At 26.7% G+C, this 17,672-nt stretch overlaps 4 protein-coding genes across 8 annotated transcripts; 2 read left to right on the top strand and 2 right to left on the bottom strand.

Annotated features, from left to right (window-relative positions):
- Positions 1–77: 77 nt before the first annotated feature.
- Positions 78–990, bottom strand: LOC122631907 (60S ribosomal protein L35). The gene is made up of 3 exons (XM_043818122.1): positions 853–990; positions 432–568; positions 78–350 (listed from the first exon to the last, which is right to left on the bottom strand). The coding sequence occupies exons 1-3, from the start codon at positions 853–855 to the stop codon at positions 119–121; spliced, it is 372 nt and encodes a 123-aa protein (XP_043674057.1). The 5' UTR covers positions 856–990; the 3' UTR covers positions 78–118.
- A 189-nt stretch (positions 991–1,179) lies between these two features.
- Positions 1,180–2,690, top strand: LOC122631904 (39S ribosomal protein L19, mitochondrial). Its single transcript, XM_043818114.1, has 4 exons — positions 1,180–1,383; positions 1,598–2,033; positions 2,122–2,400; positions 2,496–2,690. The coding sequence occupies exons 1-4, from the start codon at positions 1,317–1,319 to the stop codon at positions 2,623–2,625; spliced, it is 912 nt and encodes a 303-aa protein (XP_043674049.1). The 5' UTR covers positions 1,180–1,316; the 3' UTR covers positions 2,626–2,690.
- Positions 2,691–2,778: 88 nt separating this feature from the next.
- Positions 2,779–10,461, bottom strand: LOC122631898 (zinc finger MYM-type protein 3). 5 transcript variants are annotated; one of them, XM_043818107.1, is made up of 13 exons: positions 10,316–10,461; positions 9,556–9,840; positions 7,257–9,457; positions 6,802–7,155; positions 5,907–6,721; positions 5,567–5,787; positions 5,238–5,470; positions 4,975–5,161; positions 4,696–4,821; positions 4,436–4,557; positions 4,220–4,367; positions 3,962–4,061; positions 2,779–3,845 (listed from the first exon to the last, which is right to left on the bottom strand). In XM_043818107.1, exons 3-13 carry the CDS (start codon positions 9,417–9,419, stop codon positions 3,671–3,673), a joined length of 4,644 nt encoding a protein of 1,547 aa, XP_043674042.1. In that variant the 5' UTR covers positions 9,420–9,457; positions 9,556–9,840; positions 10,316–10,461; the 3' UTR covers positions 2,779–3,670. The 5 variants fall into 5 exon arrangements, with proteins under 5 accessions (XP_043674042.1, XP_043674038.1, XP_043674041.1 ...); XM_043818103.1 differs by having other exon boundaries at positions 7,257–9,423; XM_043818106.1 differs by having other exon boundaries at positions 3,962–4,058; positions 7,257–9,423.
- A 529-nt stretch (positions 10,462–10,990) lies between these two features.
- LOC122631653 (probable E3 ubiquitin-protein ligase makorin-1) lies at positions 10,991–15,967 on the top strand. Its single transcript, XM_043817607.1, has 6 exons — positions 10,991–11,510; positions 11,987–12,274; positions 12,532–12,871; positions 13,091–13,413; positions 13,501–13,657; positions 13,757–15,967. The coding sequence occupies exons 1-6, from the start codon at positions 11,476–11,478 to the stop codon at positions 13,883–13,885; spliced, it is 1,272 nt and encodes a 423-aa protein (XP_043673542.1). The 5' UTR covers positions 10,991–11,475; the 3' UTR covers positions 13,886–15,967.
- Positions 15,968–17,672: the final 1,705 nt, after the last annotated feature.

The following is a 17,672-nucleotide window of genomic DNA, read 5'->3' as shown; positions in this document are numbered from 1 at the left end:
GATAAATAATACATCATATTAGGATATTCAAGGTAAAATACAAAAATACAGGAAAATGGACAAATAACAATAAATTCTAGTTTTTATGTATTTTATTTTGAAATAGTAATAATACATATTATACCTTCAAAGCATATTTTCTTAAAGGGTATGTTGACTGTTTTCGAATTTCTTTCAATGGTTTTCTGCTAACTTGAAAAGGTGTTAGCTTACGTCGTATTGCCCTGGTTTTTTTTGGTCTCAAATCCAAAGGTTTGTATTTGTTGTTCTTAAAAAGTAACCGGAGGTTTTCTTTTTGTTTTTGATGCATAATAATATATACGCGGGCTATAGCTTTCCTGACAACACGGCTGTAAGAATAAGACATTGTGTTATATTAATTTTCTTGTCAAATTAGTATAAAAACATTTGTTAATATTAATAAAACATACATTTTAGATAATTTAGAAGCAGCTCCTCCAGTTACTTTAGATACTCTTAAGTTTGTAAGTTCTGTTTTTAATTCTTCGAGTTGCTTCAGCAACTCCTTCTTATCTTTGCTCCTCAATTCAGAACATTTAACTTTTCCCTGAAATAACAAAACATAGCTCATTTATGTTGAAAATCATATTCTCTTGGATAAAATATAAATATTATATAAATAATTTAGCATCAAATAAATATAAAGCTTGTAATATCATTAAATCTGCAACGTTTTGTAAGGTTATGTTCTTTTATATAAGAAAAATAGTAAAAAATGAAAATTCTATTTAATATAATTCCGTAAAGAAAAATATTTTTTAAAGTATCTAAATAAAATTATAGCATGATGGCAAAAATAAATAAAGATTAATATTTTACTACAGAACATACCATCTTGATTCGATATTCTTGTATTTCCGTGAACGAAGAACGTTAAAAGATAAAAGCAGTGCTATCCTATTATTTTAATAAATATCCCTAGGATTCATTTGATAGTTTTCATCTTTACATTTAAGATATTTCCTAAATAAAATACCCTAGCAAAAAGAGCATGTTTAAATAAGATATTAGTATTCTAATTGAGTAACTAATTATTAAGAAAATATTTTTTATTATATAAAGTTTCATTGTCAACGCTTTATAATAATAATAAATTTATTATCATTCTACATACATACAGTACATCGTTCAAGTATTTATAAGTTTAACATGATTTAGAGTGTCTAAACTGCTTTTAAGATTCTAAATATATCTGACGTATATGAAAAAACTAGAAAATAACCTATTTGTTTGTAAGAAATTGAAAGAAGTTTGTAATTTATATTTAACAAAAATTATAAACGTTTGCAATAAATATGCCTATCATTATGAAAATTTTATCACATAAGACAAGATTTGGATTACAAATAATGAGAACATTGAGTATGTATATACGTACAAACATACACACATGCACACACACACATTATAATTTTTAACATTTTTATATTGTAGTTCCTTTATTATATATTCATAAAATCTTGTGCATATAATAATGTCAAACTTTGTTGTTTTATATAATCAATATTTTACTATACTTAGAAAATATTCTATTCTATTTAGATATATTTATGATTTATTTTTTCCTTTTTTATAGCAAAAGAAACACGGCGATATTCTTCGACAATATCGACACAAAATTTGGAAAATAATAATCAAAATACTATAAATGTAAATACAGGTTCAAAAGATGAAACAGTTTCGTTAGATTATCGATTTGTTTATCCAGAGTTTCTACCTGATCCAAATCCATTACATCGTAATTATATTAGAGAAAAATTAGAACGTATGGATATGATCGCAAGAAGATCTCAAATAGATATTCCAGAATTTTATGTTGGATCAATATTAGCTGTAACATATTCTGAACCACATGCACCTGGAAAAGTAAATAAATTTGTTGGAATATGTATCCAAAGAAAAGGTTGTGGATTAAGAGCATCATTTCTTTTGAGAAATGTGATAGATAATCAAGGTGTCGAAGTTCTTTTTAATATGTATGATCCATCTCTTCAAAAAATAGATTGTTTAAGGTAAAAACATAATTAAGATCCAAAGAAGCTTTACTTTATTCAAAATGTATATTATTAATACTTGATTTTTTAAATACTTTTATTTTAGACTTGAGAAAAGATTAGATAACGAATTATTGTATTTACGAGATGCACCATTAGAATATAGTACCTTTCCATTTGATATGGATGCAGAATTATTACCACTGGGTTCACCTGTTCCCATAAATGATATTAAAGTACCACTTAATCCACGACCATGGCTAGAAAGATGGGAACGGAAAGAATTAAAAGGTGCTACAAATATAATTGTCTGTCAAAGACGATATAAGAAGGCTGTAGCACATGCTACACCTTGGGAAAAATATGACCTCATGAAAATTTATAGGTAAACAAGAGAAAAAATATATTCAGAAATGAAAATAAATTTTAAATAATTTTTTAATATATTTGAATTTGAAATTTTCTTTTTTTTATAATTAGGGAAACTATACCTGAAGAAGAACAAAAAGATATATTTGCAGAGGTGCAATCAAGTCTTCATGATTTAGAAATAGTTCGACATAAACAAAAACACATACGAACCTTTGTACGTCCAAAAAAACGTGGGTAAATTATATATTCTTAAACATATGTATAATTAGGAAATAAAACTATGATCTTTAATGCTAATATAAATAAAAAGTATCCTTTGATTATCTTCAATAAAGATCTTCGAATATTTTTTATTAATTGAATATAATTTATCAATAAATCAGTTTTTTTGTATAGTATACATTATAGTATACTTATCACAATGGAATGTTAATAGTAGTACTTGAAAAACAGGTTCATTTGTTTAAGCTTTTTTCTCCAACTTTTGTCACCAATATGACCTTATTCTAAATCATAATTATTAGTACATAATAATAATAATAATAATAATTAAAGATTACAATAACTTAAAGTTTATAAAAAAAAACTTTATGCATGGAAAGAAATATCCATAATAAATGTTATCATCAAATATTTACTTATTTGTAATATAAAATACAAGAATACACACATGAAAAAATGACAAGAATACAGTATTTAAAATGCATTTATATTTAAAAGTATACTAATTCTATTTACACTTATTATATTCTTTACCTTATAAATGATGTTATATACATACAGGCCAATAATAACTATTTATATTAAAATCTATAGAAGTTACGTGATCATTTCATTCGCACAAATTGTTACCTATGCATATGTACTATGCAGTATTTAATATTTTACGTTTATTATATTATTTCATATTTTATGCCTATTACATTTATTGCTTTTTAAAACAGTTTACACAAAGAAAAACTGTTTAAACTCTGCATATATATATTTTGCTATTCCCGTGTTTCATGTAAATATTTTTTTTCTTAATCATTCTGCTTAAATAATATAAATCAATATTGTATATAATAAGTATGTATTTCTTATATTTTGTTTATAATAAGAATTTATATTTATTCGGAAGTGAAAAATTTACAACAGAAATTATAAGATTCAAATAATTAATTTTCAATACATAATCACCGTAATCTATAATTATTAGTTTTTTAAGATAACATACATAAAAAACGATTAACATCTCTAGATTTTCTGCTCTATTAACAGAAATGAAATTCGCGAGAATGTAACTAACTAGTCAATAGAGCTACATTAATTTCTTTAACCATTTTAACGCGATATAACATTTTTACCAAATGTTCCTTGGCAAGTGGTGATGTCGAATACCATACTGGACTATCGGGTACACAACTTCTTTCTGGCAATAAATAGAAAACATCATTGCGCGTTTTAACACTTTCTGGACTGAAATAGATGTTAATATACAATATATTAATGGTAAACACAATTATAAATGGTAAAGTGGTAAAATTCAGAAGTTTAAGCCTCTGTATATAAATATCATGATAAAAAATACATACCATTTTGATAAATAAAATTCATATAATTTGACAGGACACCTTAAAGGATTTTCTTCATTTTCTTGTTGTTCGTAAACTTTCTTCTTTCGTGAATTAGCTTCTAAAAACAAGTTATAAAAATGAAGCATTTTATATAAAATGAATCATATTTATATAAAATCTACAATGAATCTCTGATGAAATAAATCTATATACATTTTAATGATCGATTGAACAATGCTGCATGTATAAAAAAATTTTTATATAATTTATACATACCAAGAGCTGACTGTGGTGGATAAAATCTTAAAAGTACATTTCGTGAACCTGGAACTTTTCCAGCAACTGTTGCAGGCTGTGCTGCCGGATTTCGTTTCCAATGTTTCATAATGTGAGAGAAAGATAATTGCATATGTTCTTCTACAGTCTACAAATAAATTATTTTTTATAGTATTCCAAAATAATATTATATAATGGTTATATGTTTATACTTACCACAAGATTAAAATGTTTTGTGTTAAAAAACATAAGTGTACTCAAAAGTACATGTGGCGAATGAGCACCTAATTGTTTGCATTCCCACAAATGTTCTTCCTCTACTCTTGTTACAATATATTCTGCAATATACATTATTGATTGTTTAATATTGTTAGTTAAACAATAAAATCAAATAGAAATTTTTTGTATGTAATAATTATTTAATAATTGTAAAAATTAAAAAATAATATATTTATAATTGACTTAAATATCCTTACGTGTATCATTATAAAGGACAGAAAATTTCTTTGCAACTTCATTTAGACAGTCTGTAAATTTTTCATAATAGGAATCTGTGAAAATATTATCTATTCTATTATTCTCAAATAAATATTGTTGTATTCCTGAAACAAACATAAGCAGGTATTTTAACAAGTTTATACTTATATATATATACATACACACTTCATGCACACGTACGCGCGCGCGCACACACACACACACACAATTAAAATAAATACTAAATAAAATCAAAAACTTCAAAATATATTATTTACCCAAACAAAGGTAGTATATTGTATCAGGAGCATATTCAGCACCATTTGGTTTTCTTACTTCTTTTACAAAAAGACACAATGAATAATTCAATTCATCTGCTGTAAGTTGTAAAAGATCTGTTTTAAATAGTTTCATTTTCCTTAATGGTGTACTTTGTTTTTCTAATTCTGCATTTTTTGCTACTACCTGTTTAAACAAATATAGAAAGAAATGTACATATGTAATTAATACATTTAATTGAATGTAACATTTAAATAATTACCCATTGTCGCCAAGCATTAACTCCAAATGTATATTTTAAAGCCATATTGGCATCTGGCTTTTCTATAGGCTCCATAATTCTTGGTTGAGGAGGTGGCTGAGGTTCTGGAGGAGGCATGAGTGGCATATCATTAGTAGCAGAAACGCGTCTACTTTTCTTATTTGGAGTAGATCGAGATTTGTATGGAACTACTCGTTTTCTGCCACGAGCAGTTATTGAACGTTCTATTTGAACTATAATATACAAAAATCATATTTTATTTATGTGAACTTCTTATTTCTACATCAATGTTACAAGATTTAAAAATAATAAATTTATCTTTGATATACCATCGTTATCTATAGGTGCTTCAGATTGTGCTGGAGTTTGAGTTGCTGTTATTGTATTTGGTGTTAAAGCAGCTTCTAAGTCAACTGCTGGTTCATCCAATTCTCCAGTAGCCATTTTTAATGCCATTTGTAACATATCACCAAAAGTATTATTAGAATCAACACCATCTGGACTAAAGCTGTCACTATGTGCATTATCATGATCACCTCCATCATCATCCCTAAGAAAAGTTTTCCAAATTAAGATCAGAAAAAATGTAATTAAACATAAAATAAAAGTGAATTTTTTTTAGACTAATATTATTTTAATATTCTATAAAAACTACTTTTATACATTTACCTATCTTCTGCTGAATCAGAATCAGTCTCATTAGTTTTTTTTTCTGTAGCTACCATTTCAGCCATCATAAGAAGTTCAGCTTCAAAAGGATCAGCTGGTATCTTTTCTTGTATCCTTTTAATGTCTTTAAAAATTCCTTTAGTACTATTTCTTGTTGTAGGTATAAAAACAGGGACAGGTATAGGAATTGGGAAAGGTAATGGTATCGGAAAAGGCATACTAAACATATGTACAGGATATGGAACATAAATTGGTACTGGTATTGGAATTACCATCTGTTGAGTTTCTTCTGTTTGCGTCGACTTAGTGCAAGGATGTGGACGTACAGAAACGCCCTTTGTATGCATTAAGGGTTTACATTGAGTAATTTTATTATGAATATTTGTTGGGCTAGGTGGTCTTGTGATAATCTGTTGTTTATAAATGATCTGTGGCACTTGATTTTGAACTGTAGTATTCACGTTATTTTGTGTAGCAGATGGACTGGCTTGTCCATTTCCTATAGTAGCTAAACTTGTTACTGAAGATATAACTGGCATATTTTTTTTATTCTGCATTTCATTCACTTTTGATGTAGTCTGATTTGTAGTTCTTTGCGGCATTGTCCGTTTTGGCATTCCTGTTGGAACAGGATCATCACTCGACGGTATTGTTATTGGGGATTTTGTATATTGAGATTGAAAATTCATGACACAATTATATGAACAAAAATTGCGTATTGTTGCGTCTGACATAGTTAAATGATATTGTGCTTGAGAAAATTCTTTGCAGAAGTCACAATTTATACGTTTTGCTGATACTGCATTAATAGATACCTGTGAAATTATTTTTTGTATTTAAAATTACAATATAATAAAAAATATAGAATAGATTAAGAAAAATTAATATATCATACCTGATATAATGTTAAACAATTTAAACTACACATCATCATAATCTGTCCATTTTTTAATTCTTTTTTAATCATATCAAAATTATATTTTTTTACTTTGCACCAATTACAAGGTACTATTTTCCTATTTGTAATTATAAATATATTTAAACACGTTTTGTTACAAAATGTATGGGATTCATTTTCATAAAAGATAACAAAATTTTTCTTATTTTGTAATTCAAAAAATTGTTTGCAAGTAGAGCATTGGTCTGGATCAACTTTGTTCACAAACTTAAATGCTGCAAAACATGGCTCACTACATATAGCTACTGGATTAGCTCTATGTAATTGGACTTCACAATGTACAAGTTTCTCCTATTACAAAAAAATGGAAGTATATGTTATTATATAATATATAAGTGTACATTAGATTTTATATTATAGTGTCATATAAACAACCAAGTATGTGTGCTTACTTCTCGACAGACACTACAAGATTTTTTTTCTATATTTGGAAGATCAGTAGAGCTCATTTTTGAATATTTTTCCATACAGTTTTGGGTACAAAAATCTTTAAATTGTCCTTTGTCACCAACAGGAGCTAAGAAACCTTCTGTACCTGAACTTATATCTTTTTGACAGTAACTACATACTTTTAAACCTTTTTTAAACTCTTCTAAACATGTAGAGCAACAAAATTGTCTGACATCATAACCAAAACGTACACAATATTTTCCTAAACTTACTGCTTGAACAGAACCATTGCAATTTCTACAATAGCTTCCATATTTATTTTGAAATCTTCCTAAACACTCTTCATTACAAAATTCCATTGTTTCCCATGAAAGATTTTTTTCATCGTTTGTTTCAATGATTAATAAACAATTTGCACAGCGTTTATCTCTTTTTGAATTAACTGTATCACTTGGTATGTCTGTTGCTCTATTATTAGCAGTTTTAAATAATGTTTTACATATTTTAGAACACACATTGAAAGTATCAAGGCCAATCTTTACTTTAATTTTACATGATCTTTCTTCATTGCACTGTTTGCACATTTCTTTTGATGAAATTTCTTCAATCTCAGAATGTTTAGATTCATCATCAAGATTTATAACATCAGTAGTTATTGGCACATCTTTCTCCACATATGTATGCTGTTCTTGTATACTTTGTATTTGCTCTTTGTTAGTATGATTGTCTGCTATAGTTCTTTCTTGATGATTTATTATAGTACTTTCTATGCTTTTTGCAATTGGTTTTTGTCCCACTTCTTGAATAACAATTTCATCCAATGTGGATTTACTTTTGTCATTATTTTCTTTTTCCATTACTTTTTCTGGTATTATCATTTTCATACTATCTGGAATAATACACAATTCATCATCTTGTCCAGGTAATATATTAGATTGTTCTTCTTCCGTTTCCATTGGTGTTACAGTTCCTGCATCCTTTTTTACATGTTTATTACACCTGTTAATAGATTCTGCAGTATTTGTTAGCAATATATCTTCTGCTGAAAGAGTTCTTTTATTCTCTGTATTAATTGTTACAGATGAATGTGACTTATTTGGCATAGATTCAGAACATTCTTTTGAAATAGCTGAATGATGTTCATTATCAAGAGAAATCTTATCTCTGTCATCCTCTTGTAATGAATTCACTTTGTCACTATTATTTAACTTTGTATTAAAATCAATATCTCTTGTATGAACAATACTTTGAAGAATATCACTTTGTTCGCATAGCTTTGAAAAATCAACACTTGTTTCTGTAGGACTATCTGTTTCCATTTGTTCAACATTTTCAGAGGTCAGATTGTCTCCAGCGAAAGGATCTTCAGCATCTATAGACTGATTTTCAATTTGAGAATCACCATGTTTGTCTTGTGAAAATTGTACAAATTCAGTATTTTCTGGTACAGATATATTTTTATCAGATGTTCCCTGATCTATGTTTGATATATCAATATCTTCATGTACATCTGGGTTTTTACTTTTTGTATCTGTATCATTTGTAAGTAATTGTGTATTATCCATACCTATTGTAGATTCTTGCATAACTGTATCAATTACATCTGTATTGTTTACATTTTCTTCTTCTAGAGAACAATCTTCTATGTTCTTTGAATTAGTATTTTGTGATATTGTTTCTTTTGGATCATTAACATTATGTTCATTTATTAAATTAATAGTTTCTAATTGTTCACTCGAAATTTCAGTTAAGACATTGATATCAGGAATTTCTAAACTGTTATTTTCTTTATTTGTAAGAGACTGATCCATATGTTTATTAGTAATTTGTGAAGTGGATTCCTGTGTTTTTATATTACATTCTTTTGAAATTTCATCTGTACGTACATTTGAATCATTTGCAGTTTCTCTTGTGTTTGTGTTTTTAACATTTGATTCCTTACTATCGACAATTACATCCTTATCACAAATAATTTTATCTGACTGTATATTTGCACTAACATTTTCTTCATTTACAAGATTTATTTGATCAGGTTCTAGAGTTTCACATATAGATTTTTCTATGGAATTTTCATTTTCATTATTAGTTTTTAAACTTGTATCATTTTGTACTAAAGATAATATGTTAGATGTTTGGGTTGATGTTATGTCAATATTTGAATCCATTATTCTAAATAGTCATAAAATTATGTTCTTCTATATACCTATAATTAGGAAGAAATAAAAACTTGAAAAAAAATATATATAATTTATCTGAATTAATATTTATTTGTATATATAAAAGTATTTGAATTAAACTTACTGTAAAAACTTATATACTGCTGAGATTAATATCCATTCTGCATTATATTGGATATCAATATTTTTATACAAAGACCTCTTAACTAATTTAGTTAATATTAATATCCTCATGCATATGTATTATAACATTTTCAACCAATATCATTGTATTCCATCGAAGTAATAAATTTATAACTAGATATTAATTAGTGTGATATATTACACACTTCTTGTATATATGCTATTTATTCATTTTGTCTTTCAAGTAACAGACAAAGTAACAAAGAATAATGATGAAAAACAAGTGCTGTAAAACATAAAAAATATATTAATTAAATTATAATACGAGAACATTTTAAGAAAATTGAAAGTATTATATAATTCGTATTTCACACAACGTGGCTTTGTTTATATTTATACAATTAATTCAAAAACAATTCCTTCGTTGTATTGTATTTTGTTCGGCATAATTAATTGAGGTTAGGATGACAAAGACAACTTGAACGCCATATTGTATTCAATACTTACAATCTCCTAGAGTACAATTTTACAATTCAATGTTACTTCTGAATGTTTAAATGCTTTTGACAATAATTTCGAAGAATGTTCCATACATTATCTTATAATTAAACGAACATAAAAATTAATGATAAATATTCTTTTTAAGAATAATTTTTTTTTTTTTTTTTAGAATTTTATTCACTTCGCGATCTTTACATTGAAAATAGAAAATACATTTTAAACGGTAAGAATATCGAATCGATATGTCAATGAAATATCACCTTTTATTGATTACAAAAAACACACTTTATCTCTTTCGACTTTTATTCGTATAAATAACTCAAATATACAATGTTATAGCTAAGGCAACAATCGTGGCGGCAAACTATGTATACATGTAACTACCAACCATTTCATATGTCATCTTTAACCGGCATCTGTAAATAGCAGCAGTTGGTAAGAGCTTAATGATAGAATAAGAAATTACATTTCATATTATTAATATTATATATATATATATATATATATATATATATATATATATATAGAAGGTTTAAGATTTTATCAAAGAAGATACAAACTATTTCGTTTATATAAAATTGAATATTCTCTAACTGAATGATTTATTCAAGAAACTGCAACTATTCAATTCATTTCAAAACATAGTTTGTTCAGAAATTATATTAATGATTATTGTTTAATTGATGTTTCTTTTCAAAAAAATAATCCTGCTTATGAATCAAATATAGTTTAAATTTTAAACCAATCGGATGATGCGCTCATTGAGCGTAAACAGCTTAAATTGATGAGAAGATTAATAATTTGGGATCTTTTATCGAAGAAATTCTATAAGATATTATTTTTTTCATGAACTTTTGCATCATTACTATTAAGAAATAAGGATATTATATAATATAACTCTAATCTTAGATATAAAGGCTTTTTTTTGTTATCGATGTTCAGCAAAAAGAAAAAAGACAGTAGAAGTATGTATATATGGTTCACAAGCCTTAGGCATGCGCGATACAACACTATTGTGCATTCATCTTCGGTTAAATACTTGCATATGTGTAATGTATCTTAAATGCATATGTGTTATATACATATAACTCTTTAACTAGCAGAATACTACTTTGAGATAGCAAATAGCGATACGAATAGATTGATGTATGCAGACGGTAGAGTGTAAGCCCTTGACAAGGAATAAAGCGTGGATTCGTGGAGGGTCTTGAGGGTTCTGGGAGGAGACAAGGAAAGGGCTTCTGCGTGTTGGACGGTTGGACGTTTGATTTCAAATCTCGTGAGGAACCCTCAAGATTCTATAAAAACGGTTATTTTGCATCGCATGTGAATTTATTCGTACCGAGATCCCCGACGGCATTTACACGCGACTCTTTGAGAACGCGTCGTTGATCAATTGTTACGGCGGAAGCTTGAGAAAATGGCCGACAATTGGACACATAGTATTGTTTGCCGGTAAGAAATCAACTTATATTTTCAAAAACTCTATTGACTTTTATCAATTCTTTGAAAAAATTATTAAAACTTATCTTCGTATTGAATTATTCATTATATTCAAGGTGTATTAAATATATAATATGTAAACAAGTTAATGTAAATATTGACACAATTCCCTAAGCTGTTTACAACCGTGAAATTTAAATCTGTTAAATTATTAAACTAAAACAGCAGTTCATTTCAACAACGAAATGTTGTATAACTTTTATTAATAAATATGTCTTTTATTAGTTAAATAATACGAACATATGTTATATTAGTTGATATTAATTAATTAAACAGTTAATTAAATCATATATTGTTATATACCAAACTATAATTGTAGTTACTTTGATATCATACTTCAATAGAATTGATATTAAAAATATAAAGAAAAGATTAATCTTATTTGAAAATATATATTTATATCAATGTCATATCTATATTATGTTTAGATATTTTAAAAATGGCATGTGCCGTGGAGGAAATAACTGCCGATATCGCCATGTTCAAACTACTCGTCACGATTCAAGCACGAATGACACAGAAATATCGTCCACTCCTTCGTCCAATTCTACTTGTCGCTTTTTTAAATATGGCACATGCAAATTTGGCAATCAATGCCATTTTCTCCATAATTCTGAAACTATTGATAATGCTTGTACACAGACCAATTTACGAGAAAGTTCTTCATTAAGACAACGTACTACCACTACTTCAACTTCAGTGGAGTTAAAAAATACGTATGTCGCATATACTATATTATGTCACAATTATATTTAAAAGGTATTCTCCTCTTTGGTCTTATGGATAATATAGCACAGATCTTGGTATCTGATCGATAATGATTGAAAAATATAAAAAGAAATTGTTACTTTAATATTATAAACTTTTAATATAGCCAAGACCTGAGCTTTAAGTATATTTACAAAACACATTTTGTTGGAACATTTTTTCTATTAGAGTATAATAATATTATAAGAATTATTTATGTTTGCAGCAAGGACAACAGTATTCATGTGGCTGAAGAATGGGTCAAAGCTCCTGAATTTATACCTTCAACTGTTTCATCAGTTGCTGGTTCTTCCACATCCAACAATGAATTGTTTAATACTTCAGGAACATCAACTGGTACATCCAAACCACTTTCATATGCTCAAGCTGTAAATCCAACTGGTCAAGCTTCTGATCCTTCATTGGAACCTCTTTGCCCATATGCTGAAGCTACAGGAATTTGTAAAAAATCTAACTGCACATATCTGCATGGAAATATTTGCGAATTGTGTAGTCATGCAGCTCTTCATCCATATAATGAAGAACTTCGGAAAAAGCATACAAATGTGAGTGTATATTTATCAACTATAATTCATTTACTATTTTATTAGTGTTTTTTAATCTCTTAAACTTCAATATTAGCTGGGATATATCTCATATTAAATCTTGCTAAATATATTAACAAACATACAAGAATATAGCTAGTAGTAAAAGCTAATATATAAAATAATGTGTAGTAGAATTGTAATTAAATATTGCAATATATAATATCGATTCCAATATAGGCATGTGTTAAACAACATGAAGTTGACATGGAACTATCTTTTGCTATTCAACGTAGCAGAGAAAAATCTTGCGGTGTCTGTTTTGAAACAATAATGGAAAAATCATCACGTGAACAAAGGTTTGGTATTTTGCCAAACTGTAATCACTGTTTTTGTTTAACCTGCATCAGGAAATGGAGACAAGCTAAACAATTCGATAATAAAATAATAAGAGCTTGTCCAGAATGCCGTGTCACTTCTGATTTTGTATGCCCTAGTATGTACTGGGTTGATACAAAAGAAGAAAAAGAAAAATTAATCATGGATTACAAAGATGCATTAAGGTAAGGAAATTTAAATGTATTTTGTTTTGTTTATTTTTGTTTTTTTCCTTTTTTTTACAAATATATAATAAAATATGCTTATTGCAGTACTAAGGATTGCAAATACTTTAACAAAGGTCGTGGGAAGTGTCCATTTGGTAATAAATGCTTTTATCTACACGCTTTACCAGATGGTACTAAAACAGACGTTGGTCCACCTGTTCGTCAGCGTCGTAATGCCGATTCCGATACTGATATCATACAAGTAAGTATAGCTTATTACAATACTATAATAAATATTTAATTAATAATGTTAAATTATTCGGTAAGATTCTAATTGTAAAATTGAATTTATTTCTCATAGCAATTGATCTTATGGGACTTCCTTGAAGGCAGAGATGATCACTTGATGTATATAGATTTCGAAGATATTATACCATTCTTTTCAGACTCGGAAGAATCTGATTGGTCTGATTACGAAGTAGCATTGTAGTTGTGCTAAGTGTGCTAGTTGACTGTTGTAGCACTGCTTTGATACTACTGTTATCACTGCCGTTGTTGCTACTACTAGTACTATTCATTTCATTTGTCGTGTTCTAGTGGTTTCAGCAGCGGAATGAATCAATAGTATTCAAATTGTTTGAGTGATTATATTGAAAAATATCCCAGCTTCATTTCACCTTTTGTACGTGTGTTACAAATAATGATAATCACATAAGATCAATACGTGATTATAAGCTTGGTAATTTAAATAAGTACTACAAATAGTTGGTCATACAAAGTTTTAGATTTATAGCAATAGAACGTACTTATTAAATATCCTATTACCTGTGGAATCATTTCTTTTTCACGTTAAAACTAATTCTACCGCAGTTAATAATTGATTATAAATATTCTAATTGAATCGTACGTCGGAATACTTAACCCTTTCAGCGCTGAAAATTTTAATGACACGCATATATAATGCGCTGTCCACTTACTGTGATAAAACACACTGGACTGAATACTTTTTTACGTTTTATGTGTGTGCTCTGTCGGCATCGTACGCTATATTATTTCACACACTATTGTATACTGCAAAATATTCAATAAAAATATTTATTTAAAGTTTATCGATAATGTGATCGGATTACTTTGTATCAAAATGACAATTAGATATATAAATAATTACAAAATGCATACGTGATTATAGTATATTCTGATACATTCATATTTGAACGTATATACGAGTTCGAAATAATATAAAGTCCATAGCGCTGAAAGGTTTAAAGTATTCTAAATGCGCATTAATGTGTTTAATTTATATTAATATTGTATAGAAATTATAAACTCTTATGTGTTTATTCTGATATAGAAACATAATTTTTGTTGCATCAAGAGAGCCAAGATTAATGTAACATTAAAAGTGATAATTGCTAGAGTTTGTTTAATTGAAATTATGATAAACCTCCAATATAAAATATTTTAGTCAGTCTTGCTCTAATCCATACTCAATGTTGAATCGTATTATTCTCCATAAAATATACAAACTGTGTGGACTTTATAGTTAGTTTCAGTTTTTTAGTAACGATCAACTTTTTTCCTATGTTATGGTTTCCATAAAACCGATAAAATTATAATAAATGAGAGCATTAAATATTTTATATTCTTCATACAATGTATATACTTTTTACAATTTCATTTTATAATTTGATGTTTTGTTATGCTTGAAAAAAAAATTGTTAATGTAATTTATTTCCAATAAACTATTGTAATATATTTTTACCTATGAGAAATTATTTTTTAATATTAATATTTATATACATATTTATGGAGAATAAAACAGTATACTATATCAAATATAGAGCAAATGAAGATCTGATAGGTATACTATATTGTCAACTATTCACTTTAAAAGTTGCAGTTATACATTGCCGCCTACCTCTTATATTATGGCTCTGCGAATCTTTAAAAATTTCTTTAAATTATTAAAATTGTATAGTGTTATTCTCTACAATTGATACTGATAGACTATTCATATAAATGCGTACGCTCATATAAATATATATATATGTGAGGATGTGTGAATGAAGTGAAACAGATTAGTGAACGAGATACAAAAAGACTTTGGCACTATTTGTGAGTAATAAATTAGTGGTTGAACATGGCTTTCACAGAAATTATAAGCTAGTGGACAAACAATGAAGAACTGTTACATTTAGCGGGCTTTGAATTATAACGAAATTAACTGATTTTATAGCCCGCATTCCAATGATATCTCTATATATATTACGTTTTTATAAAAATATTATATATAATAGCGGCACGTCCCTAATAACGTCTACGTCATGCAACAAAAAATTTATCTATTATCCTACACGAATAATTGTAGCAATGCGCAAAAAGCTCCATTAAAGTTGCATAAATTAACAATAATGGAAATATATTGATAATTGCTTTCAGTTTACAAAGATTTGTAATATTTTTTTAAGTATCTAATCAAACTGTTTTCATTCATTGTTATGATGTAATATTCTCATAGGATGTTTCATATATACTTTTAAACTATCTTTTCAATACTATTTTTTTAAAACAGCATGTTTCTAATTATATAATAATTCCATATCGTAATATTTTAATAAAGTGGCTACGTTTATTATCTTTTATCCTAATAAAGAATATGTCTACGATTTTATTACGTATTCGTTATTATTTTATGTAAAAGTACAGTCAGATTATATATATTAATATAAGTATAACGTTAACTATCGAAATTCTTTTTACAAAATTACTTGTGAGCGACTTTATTAAAAATTTAGTACTGATAACATCTACAATCGATGTATATGTACCTGTTAGAGTTATTTGTTATATTTTTTGTTTTATTATATATTTATATTCCAAATTAACTCGCATACTAATTATCTCACTTATACGATATTATTTTGTAAACTAATTAAGTATTTGTCAAACCTTAAAAATGTTTCTCATGTTTTTTCTATCTGTACTTAGTACAATATAGTTTACATTCAGTAACCCTTACATTTGGAGCATAATGGTTTAATTGTATTTAAGATATATTTTGTGGTACATATATGTTGACTAATATTATATCCTAAAAGATGAACATATGTACTATATGATATGTATCATAATTGCTTTGTGTTATTTTTTATTTTGAGGATGAGAAAGAAGAGATAAATAACATTCTTAATATTAATAGCTTTTTTATAAATTATACTATGGAGGTCTCTTTTGTAATCGTTTTAAACAGGCAATTTTTATATTTATTTATTATGCTTTGATTTCCAAAATAATTATGAAAAATAATCATACCTAAAATTGCTTTTCTTATAAGAGCATTAAAATAATAATAATATTAAAATTCATATAAGAGGATTAATAAATGAATAAATTATTGGCAACGCATATCTGTAAGAAAAAAATTCTAAAAATTATAAAAAGAGAACTCTTTTGTCTCTACATTTAAATGTTTAATGTAAGTTAAAATTATTTTATATTATCTTTATATAATAAGATTAGATACGAATTTCTTCTATGTTATATATTTTTTAAAAAGTGTGCCACACAATACATGTAGTAAACACCTCTAATATTAACGATTCCCACTCTTTCACTGTCAACTATATATGCCCTTGTTAATTAATTAAAATTATTACTGATTATAGAACGTTTATATTACAATTATAAGAAAAACACAATTTATTCTGTAATAAATAAATACAAATCGTTTTTTAGTTTTCTATCACCGCTATATAGGGTGCCCTAAGTATTAAAGATTTTAAGTATTTACAATATTGTGAGCATAATTAATAAGATCCTGTGAAGACACTAAGATTTCTTAGTCATCTCTATTATTGATAACTCTTGTTAGTTGTCATTAATTTGTATATTAGACAAGTTCGATGATAAGAGTAAGTCACAATTGGCTTTAATTTTATTTCTCACACGATAATATATATATTTTTGTTATTAAAAGTAGAAAAATAAAATAAATATAGTGAATCTATTCATAGACATCACGTTATTTATATCACGTCTTTTAAATCTGTGTTTCTTTTTTTTCAAGTATATAATTATTGATTGTACTGTAAAATTAATAATTTTGATATAATTTTCAATATTTTATTATATTTTATAATATTCATTTTTGATAAACTTTTATACTATTTAGTAATATTAAATGTAATAGTTGATTATATTTACATACATGATAAAAAACGTTTAAAGAAATCAGTAATCATTTTATTCTCATAACTATGTAGTATTTGATATAGTGT

Source organism: Vespula pensylvanica, chromosome 9 (genome assembly GCF_014466175.1).
Source record: "Vespula pensylvanica isolate Volc-1 chromosome 9, ASM1446617v1, whole genome shotgun sequence".
In the NCBI taxonomy this organism is placed as follows: Eukaryota; Metazoa; Arthropoda; class Insecta; order Hymenoptera; family Vespidae; genus Vespula; species Vespula pensylvanica.
Note: the sequence above shows the minus strand (reverse complement) of the source record. Positions and strands in the feature narration are given on the sequence as shown.

Excerpts from the sequence above, each read along its gene's own strand:
- LOC122631907 (XM_043818122.1), bottom strand. Across the intron at positions 351-431 it reads GCTTCTAAATTATCTAAAAT|CCGTGTTGTCAGGAAAGCTA; the intron begins GTATGTTTTATT and ends TTATTCTTACAG.
- LOC122631904 (XM_043818114.1), top strand. The coding sequence starts at position 1,317 with ATGCCTATCATTATGAAAATTTTATCACATAAGACAAGATTTGGATTA. Across the intron at positions 2,034-2,121 it reads CAAAAAATAGATTGTTTAAG|ACTTGAGAAAAGATTAGATA; the intron begins GTAAAAACATAA and ends CTTTTATTTTAG. Across the intron at positions 2,401-2,495 it reads GACCTCATGAAAATTTATAG|GGAAACTATACCTGAAGAAG; the intron begins GTAAACAAGAGA and ends TTTTATAATTAG.
- LOC122631898 (XM_043818103.1), bottom strand. The coding sequence starts at position 9,665 with ATGAGGATATTAATATTAACTAAATTAGTTAAGAGGTCTTTGTATAAA. Across the intron at positions 4,822-4,974 it reads AATATACTACCTTTGTTTGG|GAATACAACAATATTTATTT; the intron begins GTAAATAATATA and ends TGTTTGTTTCAG. Across the intron at positions 3,846-3,961 it reads GAATTTTATTTATCAAAATG|TCCAGAAAGTGTTAAAACGC; the intron begins GTATGTATTTTT and ends CATCTATTTCAG.
- LOC122631653 (XM_043817607.1), top strand. The coding sequence starts at position 11,476 with ATGGCCGACAATTGGACACATAGTATTGTTTGCCG. Across the intron at positions 13,414-13,500 it reads GATTACAAAGATGCATTAAG|TACTAAGGATTGCAAATACT; the intron begins GTAAGGAAATTT and ends TGCTTATTGCAG. Across the intron at positions 13,658-13,756 it reads CCGATACTGATATCATACAA|CAATTGATCTTATGGGACTT; the intron begins GTAAGTATAGCT and ends TATTTCTCATAG.